Source organism: Cebidichthys violaceus, unplaced genomic scaffold, assembly GCF_023349555.1.
Source record: "Cebidichthys violaceus isolate CVI_PGR_0920_01 unplaced genomic scaffold, fCebVio1.0.p SCAF_19, whole genome shotgun sequence".
In the NCBI taxonomy this organism is placed as follows: domain Eukaryota; kingdom Metazoa; phylum Chordata; class Actinopteri; order Perciformes; family Stichaeidae; genus Cebidichthys; species Cebidichthys violaceus.
The window spans coordinates 425001-437500 of NW_027176361.1; the positions used below are offsets into that span (position 1 = coordinate 425001).

Consider the following 12500-nt stretch of genomic DNA (forward strand, 5'->3'; position numbering starts at 1 on the left):
CCGAACTTGTCCGGGAACTCGGAGAGCAGGTCGTCGTTGACTCGGTCTTTGGTCGGCCCCAAGATGATGACCGGACGAGCGTAGTCCACTAGAGAGACAGACAGGTAACTTTATTAACACCTGCTCGTTACTGACAAACAGACACCTGGTGGACACAGAGCAGGTGAGTAAACAAAACATAAAGAGGGAGAAGAAAATCAGGGAATGTTATGTTCTGATTGTATTGGGCTGTTTACTGAGTTTGTGCTAACGAGTATGGACATTGATCACTGGATAGAGTGTCTCTCTGTGGTTGTTTTGCATCTCTTTGTGGTTGTTTTGTGTTTCTTTGTTGTTGTTTTGCGTCTCTTTGTGGTTGTTTTGCGTTTCTTTGTGGTTGTTTTGCGTCTCTTTGTGGTTGTTTTGCATTTCTTTGTTGTTGTTTTGCGTCTCTTTGTGTTGTTTTGCGTCTCTTTGTGGTTGTTTTGTGTCTCTTTGTGGTTGTTTTGTGTTTCTTTGTTGTTGTTTTGCGTCTCCTTGTGTTGTTTTGCGTCTCTTTGTGGTTGTTTTGCGTCTCTTTGTGGTTGTTTTGCGTCTCTTTGTGGTTGTTTTGTGTCTCTTTGCGGTCGATTGGATTCAGTGTTCTATTGATTGCTTCGTGATATCACTGTAGGGTAGAGTTAGATTAATAGTAGTCTGGATGCATCAATCATTGGTCCACGAGGACCTGAACTGTAGCAGCCTCTGAGTGGTGGACTGAACAACATCGTGTTTCATTCCTCACGTGTAAGAGGCAGGTCGTGTTTAAGGTTAAAGGTTAAACGTAACACTGACCTTCGATCTGAGTGATGAGCTCGTAGCTGTGAACGAAACCTTCTCTACCTGTGAACAGAAAGCACAACGTTTACAAACTGAAGACATGAGACGCTGCGTCTTCGTCCAGTGTTTCCTGTTTTTACCTTTACTCTTCATACGGGACCACTCTTTCCTCTCCACCCTGAAACACACAAACACTGTCGGTCACCAGGAGTTTGTTTAGCGGAGCAGCCGGTCTTGTAGACGATGGATCATATTAAACCTGTGCTTAGAGGGGATGTAGCCCAGCTCCTCCAGCTCCCCCTGCTGGTTCACCCGTCTGGCCTGCCACCACTCGTCGTCAGCGCTGTCCATCACGTGGAGAACCTCCCCGAAGTTAAAGTCCAGGGCTTGTGATAGGACGCCGCAGTCCCACTGCTTATCGTAGTCGAAGAGCGCCCTGAAAAACACAACAAACCCATGTCAGTCCTGATGACCACGGTTCCTCCAGCCGGACCAGGTGTGAGGAGACCCGGCCGGACCAGGTGTGAGGAGACCCGGGCCAGACCAGGTGTGAGGAGACCCGGGCCAGACCAGGTGTGAGGAGACCCGGGCCAGACCAGGTGTGAGGAGACCCAGCTCACCTGAGGTAGAAGCTGCGGTTGGCTCTCAGACTCCCGGACGAGCTGTTCATCATCTGCTCCCTCAGGTCGTGGATCTTTGCTTCGAAGCGACTATACTCTGCAGACATGACGACAGGTACTACTGTTATTGTAGTAATACTACTAGTATTAGTATTGTGTAGTACTACAGTGATCAGGTGTGTGTTCACCTTCAGGTCTGTACTGAGCCACGATGGTGACGGTCTGACCTGCGTTCTTCAGAGCTGCTGCTGCCTGTTCATGAGTGGCGTACCTGAGATCCACACCATTCACCTGTACACACACACACACACACACACACACACACCCACACACACACACACACACACACACACACACACACACACACACACACACACACACACGCCCTTGATTAATGCACCCTGTAGCTAGTCATTGAAATATCTAAACCAAAGAAGGACCTGGTCTCTGTACTCACACTGAGTATCTGGTCTCTGTACTCACACTAAAGGACCTGGTCTCTGTACTCACACTAAAGGACCTGGTCTCTGTACTCACACTGAGTATCTGGTCTCTGTACTCACACTAAAGGACCTGGTCTCTGTACTCACACTAAAGGACCTGGTCTCTGTACTCACACTGAGTATCTGGTCTCTGTACTCACACTGAAGGACTTGGTCTCTGTACCCACACTGAGTATCTGGTCTCTGTACTCACACTAAAGGACCTGGTCTCTGTACTCACACTAAAGGACCTGGTCTCTGAACTCACACTGAAGGACCTGGTCTCCGTACTCACACTAAAGGACCTGGTCTCTGTACTCACACTAAAGGACCTGGTCTCTGTACTCACACTGAAGGACCTGGTCTCTGTACTCACACTAAAGGACCTGGTCTCTGTACTCACACTAAAGGACCTGGTCTCTGTACTCACACTGAAGGGCCTGGTCTCTGTACTCACACTAAAGGACCTGGTCTCTGTATTCACACTAAAGGACCTGGTCTCTGTACTCACACTGAGTATCTGGTCTCTGTACTCACACTAAAGGACCTGGTCTCTGTACTCACACTGAAGGACTTGGTCTCTGTACTCACACTGAGTATCTGGTCTCTGTACTCACACTAAAGGACCTGGTCTCTGTACTCACACTAAAGGACCTGGTCTCTGTACTCACACTAAAGGACCTGGTCTCTGTACTCACACTGAGTATCTGGTCTCTGTACTCACACTAAAGGACCTGGTCTCTGTACTCACACTAAAGGACCTGGTCTCTGTACTCACACTGAGTATCTGGTCTCTGTACTCACACTAAAGGACCTGGTCTCTGTACTCACACTGAAGGACCTGGTCTCTGTACTCACACTGAAGGACCTGGTCTCTGTACTCACACTAAAGGACCTGGTCTCTGTACTCACACTAAAGGACCTGGTCTCTGTACTCACACTGAGTATCTGGTCTCTGTACTCACACTAAAGGACCTGGTCTCTGTACTCACACTAAAGGACCTGGTCTCTGTACTCACACTGAAGGACCTGGTCTCTGTACTCACACTAAAGGACCTGGTCTCTGTACTCACACTGAGTATCTGGTCTCTGTACTCACACTAAAGGACCTGGTCTCTGTACTCACACTAAAGGACCTGGTCTCTGTACTCACACTGAGTATCTGGTCTCTGTACTCACACTGAGTATCTGGTCTCTGTACTCACACTAAAGGACCTGGTCTCTGTACTCACACTGAAGGACCTGGTCTCTGTACTCACACTAAAGGACCTGGTCTCTTTACTCACAGTAAAGGACCTGGTCTCTGTACTCACACTGAGTATCTGGTCTCTGTACTCACACTAAAGGACCTGGTCTCTGTACTCACACTAAAGGACCTGGTCTCTGTACTCACACTGAAGGACCTGGTCTCCGTACTCACACTAAAGGACCTGGTCTCTGTACTCACACTAAAGGACCTGGTCTCTGTACTCACACTGAGTATCTGGTCTCTGTACTCACAGTAAAGGACCTGGTCTCTGTACTCACACTAAAGGATCTGGTCTCTGTACTCACACTGAGTATCTGGTCTCTGTACTCACAGTGAAGGACCTGGTCTCTGTACTCACAGTGAAGGACCTGGTCTCTGTACTCACAGTGAAGGACCTGGTCTCTGTACTCACACTAAAGGACCTGGTCTCTGTACTCACACTGAAGGACCTGGTCTCTGTACTCACACTAAAGGACCTGGTCTCTGTACTCACACTGAAGGACCTGGTCTCTGTACTCACACTGAAGGATCTGGTCTCTGTACTCACACTGAAGGACCTGGTCTCTGTACTCACACTAAAGGACTTGGTCTCTATACTCACACTGAAGGACCTGGTCTCTGTACTCACACTGAAGGATCTGGTCTCTGTACTCACACTGAGTATCTGGTCTCTGTACTCACACTAAAGGACCTGGTCTCTGTACTCACACTGAGGATCTGGTCTCCCTTCCTGAGCTCTCCGCTCAGGTCTGCTGGTCCTCCTGCCAGGATGAAGGAGATGAAGATCCCCTCTCCGTCCTCTCCACCCACGATGTTGAAACCCAGACCGGTGGACCCCCGCTGGACGCAGACCCGGCGGGGCTCCCGAGAATACTCATCTTCTCCCATCATGCCTCTGGGTATGGGTGAGTATCTCCGTGGCGACGGAGGAGGGAGGACTTGTGGGTAATCACACATGTAGTCCGGCTCCATGTAGGCTGCAGGGAAATAAAGGACAGGATGTGTAAATGAAGTCCTGCTGGGGCAGGGACAGGACCAGATAGGGACAGGACCAGATAGGGGTTCCCGGGTTCAGGTTACAACCGGGTTCAGGTAAGAACCAAGTTCAGGGTAGAACTAGGTCTAGGTTAGAACTAGGTCAAGGTTAGAACCAGAACCCCTATTGGCTGGTCTGAGACCCTCATCCAGGTCTTTGACGCTATTTGTAGAGCAGCTAACAGTGTTAGCATAGCTTAGCATAGCACTGATCACACCAAACTCCATTCAGAAAACGGCTGTTTTTACTTCAAACATGTGATCATCAAACAGGAAGTGTACGTACAGCTGGTCAGGTCGGGGGGGCTGTATCGATCAGCTGGGTGGATGTACTGCGAGGTGGGCGTGGCCACCTTCAGGTAGACCACCTCCCCCGTGTTCTTCAGGGCCACCACGGCGTCCTCGTGCAGGACGTCCTCCAGGGACACGTGGTTCACCTGCCGAGGACAGAGGTCCGAGGACAGGTTACGTTAGAGTCCTGAGGACAATATGAGGACGTCTTTGAGGGGTTTTACTTACCGCCAGGATCTTGTCCCCGATCTGGAGCCGTCCATCGCGGTGCGCCGCTCCGCCCTCGATGATCTTAGTGACGTAGATGCTGTTGTCTCCTGGAACGTGTTGGTTCCCCACACCACCCGCTATACTGAAGCCCAGACCTGGACCAGACAAGGACAGGGAGAGGGACACACAGGGACAGGACCAGACAGGGACAGGACCAGATGGGGACAGGACCAGACAGGGAGAGGGACACACAGGGACAGGGCCCGACAGCTTAAAACCTTTGTGATAATCACGTGAGGACGGTTCTTACTGGAACACATTTAATCTAAATTAAAAGTCCTTCAGCTGAACACAGTGAGACAGGCCACTGCACTGTTCCCTCTCCTCGTCTCCTTTCCTACCTTTAGGCCCTTTCATCAATTTGATTTGTGTGATGCGTTCGCTCGGTGGGCGTCGCCGCAAGACGTAGAGCCTGACGACAGGCCCCGCCTCCTTCAGCGCCTCCACTGCGATAGAGTGAGTGACCTCACGCACGTCCACGTCGTTAACAAATACAATGCTGTCATTCACCCTGAAGACAAAGACACAAACCACCGTGGTGAGGAGGTCTGGACCTCAGTACTTCAGAGGTTCAAGGAGGTTCAAGTTACAACCGGATTAAGGTAAGAACCAGGTTTAGGTAAGAACCAGGTCTAGGTTAGAACCAGGTCAGAGTCTAGGCTATAGTTGGAACTGTACCTGAGGCGTCCGTCCTGAGCGGCTGCTCCTCCAGGGATGATCTTAGTGATGAAGATGGACGGGTCGTCTCCGATGTGAGGATTATCGGTTCCTCCTGCGATGCTAAAACCCAGACCAGAGTTCCCCTAACACACACACATTAACACATTAATACTCACATTAGCACATTGTAGGGATTTCACCATCTGATTCTTTTGGATCCTGAAGGAGAGAACGATAACGTCTATGTCCCGTTCTCTCCCCGTTAACGTTGACATTTTGCCGGTCATAAGGAAGAAGAATTCCCTTAATTTCCGAGAAACTCTCTGCCACACAGAGTGTATCACTGCGCAACTTGACGCTCCGGATCCCAAGTTTAACCAAGAAACTCGAGAACCACATTGATAGTGTTGTGTTAGGTCATCACTGTGAGTGAGGCCGGTTATTGTGACTCTACCAGTTAGAAGACTAGAACCACGGCCGAATCTGAGTTCACCCGTCGAGTTTCTGTATGATAGAGAAGCAGTTCCTGTATTTTACTGCGACAGTGAGGACATGCCTTTTTTTGAGTGTTTTCCTTTTTTTCTCTTCTTTACACACACACACACACACACACACACACACACACACACACACACACACACACACACACACACACACACACACACACACTCTCACCACAGATTGTTTGTTGATGTTAGATAGCGTGCTCATAATTGTATAGTAGTTGTTATTATTTGACTTGATCATTAATAATAGAACTTAAACTCTGTTATACTTTAAAGAGCAGCTGTCTGTGATTACTTTGTGCATGTGTACTGTGATAACAGCTGATTTCAAACCTTCACTGTTCACTCTGAATGTGTAACAGTACTTTGACTGTTGACATTGTGAGTGAATACTAATTATGAGACTTAGTTTATAGTTTGGTTATTGGTCCCTGCTCTCAGGATGGTGCCCCGTTATTATTAATAATTGTTAATAATCTTACTGACAATAATAATTCTATTGATGTAATTAATGTTGGATCTCAGTCATGTGACACACTGACAGCTGTGACTCACAAGCGTCAGACTAAAGTTCACATGTTTGATTCCTAAAATAACCAGCGTGAGTTAAAATAAGCTGCTGATTATTTCTGGAGCTTTGAAACAGTTTCTAAAAACAGCTCACACACACATAATACACACTGTAACACACACACACACACACACACACACACACACACACACATAATACACACTGTAACACACACATAATACACACTGTAACACATAATACACACTGTAACACACACACACACACACACATAATACACACTGTAACACACACACATAATACACACTGTAACACACACACACAATACACACTGTAACACACACACACAATACACACTGTAACACACACACATAATACACACTGTAACACACACATGATACACACTGTAACACACACACACACACACACACACACACACACACACACATAATACACACTGTAACACACACACACACATAATACACACTGTAACACACACACATAATACACACTGTAACACACACACACACACACATAATACACACTGTAACACACACACAATACACACTGTAACACACACACACACACACACACACACACATAATACACACTGTAACACACACACACACACACACACACACACATAATACACACTGTAACACACACACACACACACACACATAATACACACTGTAACACACACACATATAATACACACTGTAACACATAATACACACTGTAACACACACACACACACACACACACACATAATACACACTGTAACACACACATGATACACACTGTAACACACACACACACACACACACACACACACACATAATACACACTGTAACACACACACATAATACACACTGTAACACACACACACACACACACACACACACACACATAATACACACTGTAACACACACATAATACACACTGTAACACATAATACACACTGTAACACACACACACACACACACACATAATACACACTGTAACACACACACATAATACACACTGTAACACACACACACAATACACACTGTAACACACACACACAATACACACTGTAACACACACACATAATACACACTGTAACACACACATGATACACACTGTAACACACACACACACACACACACACACACACACACACACACACATAATACACACTGTAACACACACACATAATACACACTGTAACACACACACACACACACACATAATACACACTGTAACACACACACAATACACACTGTAACACACACACACACACACACACACACACACACACACACATAATACACACTGTAACACACACACACACACACACACACACACACACACACACATAATACACACTGTAACACACACACACACACATAATACACACTGTAACACACACACATATAATACACACTGTAACACATAATACACACTGTAACACACACACACACACACACACACACACACACATAATACACACTGTAACACACACATGATACACACTGTAACACACACACACACACACACACACACACACACACACACACACACACATAATACACACTGTAACACACACACATAATACACACTGTAACACACACACACATAATACACACTGTAACACACACACATAATACATACTGTAACACACACACACACACATAATACACACTGTAACACACACACATACACACACACTGTAACACACACACACATAATACACACTGTAACACACGCACACACATAATACACACTGTAACACACACACATAATACACACTGTAACACACACACACACACACACACATAATACACACTGTAACACACACACACAATACACACTGTAACACACACACACACACACACACATATAATACACACTGTAACACACACATGATACACACTGTAACACACACACACACACACACATAATACACACTGTAACACACACACACACACACACACATAATACACACTGTAACACACACACATAATACACACTGTAACACACACACACACACACACACATAATACACACTGTAACACACACACAATACACACTGTAACACACACACACACACACACACATAATACACACTGTAACACACACACATAATACACACTGTAACACACACACACACACACACACACACATAATACACACTGTAACACACACACACACACACACATAATACACACTGTAACACACACACATATAATACACACTGTAACACATAATACACACTGTAACACACACACACACATAATACACACTGTAACACACACACATGATACACACTGTAACACACACACACACACACACACACACACACATAATACACACTGTAACACACACACATAATACACACTGTAACACACACACACATAATACATACTGTAACACACACACACACATAATACACACTGTAACACACACACATACACACTGTAACACACACACACACACATAATACACACTGTAACACACACACATAATGCACACTGTAACACACACACATAATACACACTGTAACACACACACTGTAACACACACATAATACACACTGTAACACAGACACACATAATACACACTGTAACACACACACACACACATAATACACACTGTAACACACACACATAATACACACTGTAACACACACACTGTAACACACACATAATACACACTGTAACACAGACACACATAATACACACTGTAACACACACACACACACACACACACACACACACACACATAATACACACTGTAATACACACACATAATACTGTAACACACACGTATCAGGATCCGTTCGTTTTCATTGATTCAGAGTCTCAGAGACAGAACGTTTCCTGCTGCTGGACCGAGAGGACATTTAGTCCTTAGTGTGTGTTAACGTGTGTATAGTATGTACTATGTGTGTGTACTATGTGTGTATAGTGTGTACTATGTGTGTACAGTGTGTCTAGTGTACAGTGTGTGTATAGTGTGTGTTCAAGTGTGTGTATAGTGTGTACTGTGTGTACAGTGTGTCCAGTGTGTGTATAGTGTGTACTGTGTGTACAGTGTCTAGTGTACTATGTGTGTATAGTGTGTACTGTGTGTGTGTATAGTGTGTACTATGTTTGTGTACTATGTGTGTATATTGTGTACTATGTGTGTATATTGTGTAATATGTGTGTGTACTATGTGTGTACAGTGTGCATAGTGTGTGTGTTTAGTGTACAGTGTGTGTTGCGTTGTGTCTCACCCTCTCCAGAGTGATCTCTTCATACTCCAGCTCTCCTTCTGATCCGTTCATCTGTAAAAACAGAACGAGATTTAATTCACATGCAGCATCTCTCTCTGTCTCCACGGCAACGCCATGGTAACTGCTGTCGAGCCCTCAGGGGGCCGGTTACCAGGCAACTGTAACTGTAGCTATGGCGACCTCCTCTCCCTCCACCACGTGATTATTACATCACTTCCTGCAGAGACATCAGGTTGGATTCAGAAGATTTTATTGATCATCAATCAACAGAAATCTCTCGTTACGTTGTTACTTTAAGGTGCTACAGTCTAGTGTTACTACAGCCGAGTGTTACTACAGCCCAGTGTTACTACAGCCGTGTGTTACTACAGCCCAGTGTTACTACAGCCGTGTGTTACTACAGCCCAGTGTTACTACTGCCGTGTGTTACTACAGCCCAGTGTTACTACTGCCGTGTGTTACTACAGCACAGTGTTACTACAGCCCTGTGTTACTACAGCCCAGTGTTACTACAGCTGTGTGTTACTACAGCCGAGTGTTACTACAGCCGTGTGTTACTACAGCCCAGTGTTACTACTGCCGTCTGTTACTACAGCACAGTGTTACTACAGCCCAGTGTTACTACAGCCCAGTGTTACTACAGCCCAGTGTTACTACAGCCCTGTGTTACTACAGCCCAGTGTTACTACAGCCCGGTGTCACTACAGCCGAGTGTTACTACAGTCCGGTGTCATTACAGCCGAGTGTTACTACAGCCGAGTGTTACTACAGTCTGGTGTCACTACAGCCGAGTGTTACTACAGCACAGTGTTACTACAGCCCAGTGTTACTACAGCCCTGTGTTACTACAGCCCAGTGTTACTACAGCTGTGTGTTACTACAGCCGAGTGTCACTACAGCCGAGTGTTACTACAGCCCGGTGTGACTACAGCCCGGTGTTACTACAGCCCAGTGTTACTACAGCCCGGTGTTACTACAGCCCGGTGTCACTACAGCCGAGTGTTACTACAGCCGAGTGTTACTACAGCCCGGTGTTACTATAGCAGAGTGTTGTTACTACAGCCCAGTGTTGTTAATACAGCCCAGTGTTGTTAATACAGCCCAGTGTTACTACAGCCCAGTGTTGTTACTACAGCCCGGTGTTACTACAGCCCAGTGTTGTTACTACAGCCCGGTGTTACTACAGCCCGGTGTTACTATAGCCCAGTGTTTCTCTCTCTTTCTCTCTCTCTCTGTCTGTATTTCTCTCTCTCTCTCTTATTCTGTCTTTCTGTCTGTCTCTCTGTCCTTCAGGGCTGCACAGCTGTCATCACTGTGTTTGTCTCTGGAGGAGCTTCAGTTATATAACAGAGAGAGAAAGAGGCAGTTACAGTTCACTGTGAATTAATTAAACCTCTTCACTTCCCATGACAGCTCTCTCTCTCTCTCTCTCTCTCTCTCTCTATCTATCTATGTATCTCTATCTATCTGTCACCATTAAAACCTCTCCACGTTGATCAACCTCTGTGAGGAACAGTCCGGGTAGGTTTCTGAGTCCAGGACAGACCTGAACCACGAGATACAAGTCTGTACCAATAGATAGGAGTCTGAAATATGACATACAATACTGTACCAATAGATAGGAGTCTGGACTATGAGATACAAGTCTGGATCAATAGATACGAGTCTGGACCACAAGATACGAGTCTGGACCAATAGATAGGAGTCTGGACTATGAGATACGAGTCTGGACCAATAGATACGAGTCTGGACCACGAAATACGAGTCTGGACCACAAGATACAAGTCTGGACCAAGAGATACGAGTCTGGATCAATAGATAGAAGTCTGGACCACGAGATACAAGTCTGGACCACGAGATACAAGTCTGTACCAATGGCTAGGAGTCTGGACTATGAGATACGAGTCTTGACCAATAGATAGGTGTCTGGACCACAAGATACGAGTCTGGACCACAAGATACGAGTCTGGACCACAAGATACAAGTCTGGACCAAGAGATACGAGTCTGGACCAATAGATAGGAATCTGGACCATGAAATACAAGTCTGGGCCACAAGATACAAGTCTGTACCAATAGGTAGGAGTCTGGACCACGAGATACCAGTCTGGACCACAGGATACAAGTCTCTACCAATAGATAGGAGTCTGGACCAAGAGATACAAATCTGACCACAAAATACGAGTCTGGACCACAAAATGCGAGTCTGGACCACAAAATACGAGTCTGTAGCAATAGATAGGAGTCTGGACCAAGAGATATGAGTCTGCACCACAAGATATGAGTCTGGACGAAGAGATACAAGTCTGAACAGCGAAATACGAGCCTGGACCATGAGAAACAAGTCTGGACCACGAGATATGAGTCTGGACAAAGAGATACGAGTCTGCACCAAGAGATACGAGACTGAACAAAGAGATACGAGTCTGAACCAATAGCTAGGAGTCTGGACTATGAGATACGAGTCCTGACCAATAGATAGGTGTCTGGACCACGAGATACGAGTCTGGACAAAGAGATACGAGTCTGAACCACGAGATACAAGTCTGGACGAAGAGATACGAGTCTGAACAGCGAAATACAAGTCTGGACCACGAGAAACAAGTCTGGACCACGAGATACGAGTCTGGACAAAGAGATGCGAGTCTGCACCAAGAGATACGAGTCTGGACAAAAAGATACGAGTCTGAACCATGAGATACGAGTTTGGACCACGAGATACGAGTCTGGACCACGAGATACGAGTCTGGACCACAAGATACTAGTCTGGACCACGAGGACCAAACCTGCTAACAGTCTAGT

The 12500-nt window shown here is 46.0% G+C and overlaps 1 protein-coding gene across 2 annotated transcripts in view; it reads right to left on the reverse strand.

Moving 5' to 3' along the window:
* dlg4b (discs, large homolog 4b (Drosophila)) overlaps positions 1–12500 on the reverse strand; it is a 24385-nt gene that overhangs the window by 1781 nt on the left and 10104 nt on the right. For both annotated transcript variants that reach the window (XM_068713013.1, XM_068713015.1), the window contains 12 exons: positions 9700–9750; positions 5424–5548; positions 5087–5256; positions 4704–4840; positions 4471–4621; positions 3858–4126; positions 1607–1709; positions 1419–1515; positions 1058–1234; positions 939–976; positions 814–861; positions 1–88 (listed from right to left, as the gene is read on the reverse strand). The exon at positions 1–88 is cut by the window's left edge and continues 14 nt beyond it. In XM_068713013.1, coding sequence (XP_068569114.1) covers positions 1–88; positions 814–861; positions 939–976; positions 1058–1234; positions 1419–1515; positions 1607–1709; positions 3858–4126; positions 4471–4621; positions 4704–4840; positions 5087–5256; positions 5424–5548; positions 9700–9750 — 1454 coding nt within the window. The remainder of the gene's footprint in view (positions 89–813; positions 862–938; positions 977–1057; positions 1235–1418; positions 1516–1606; positions 1710–3857; positions 4127–4470; positions 4622–4703; positions 4841–5086; positions 5257–5423; positions 5549–9699; positions 9751–12500) is intronic.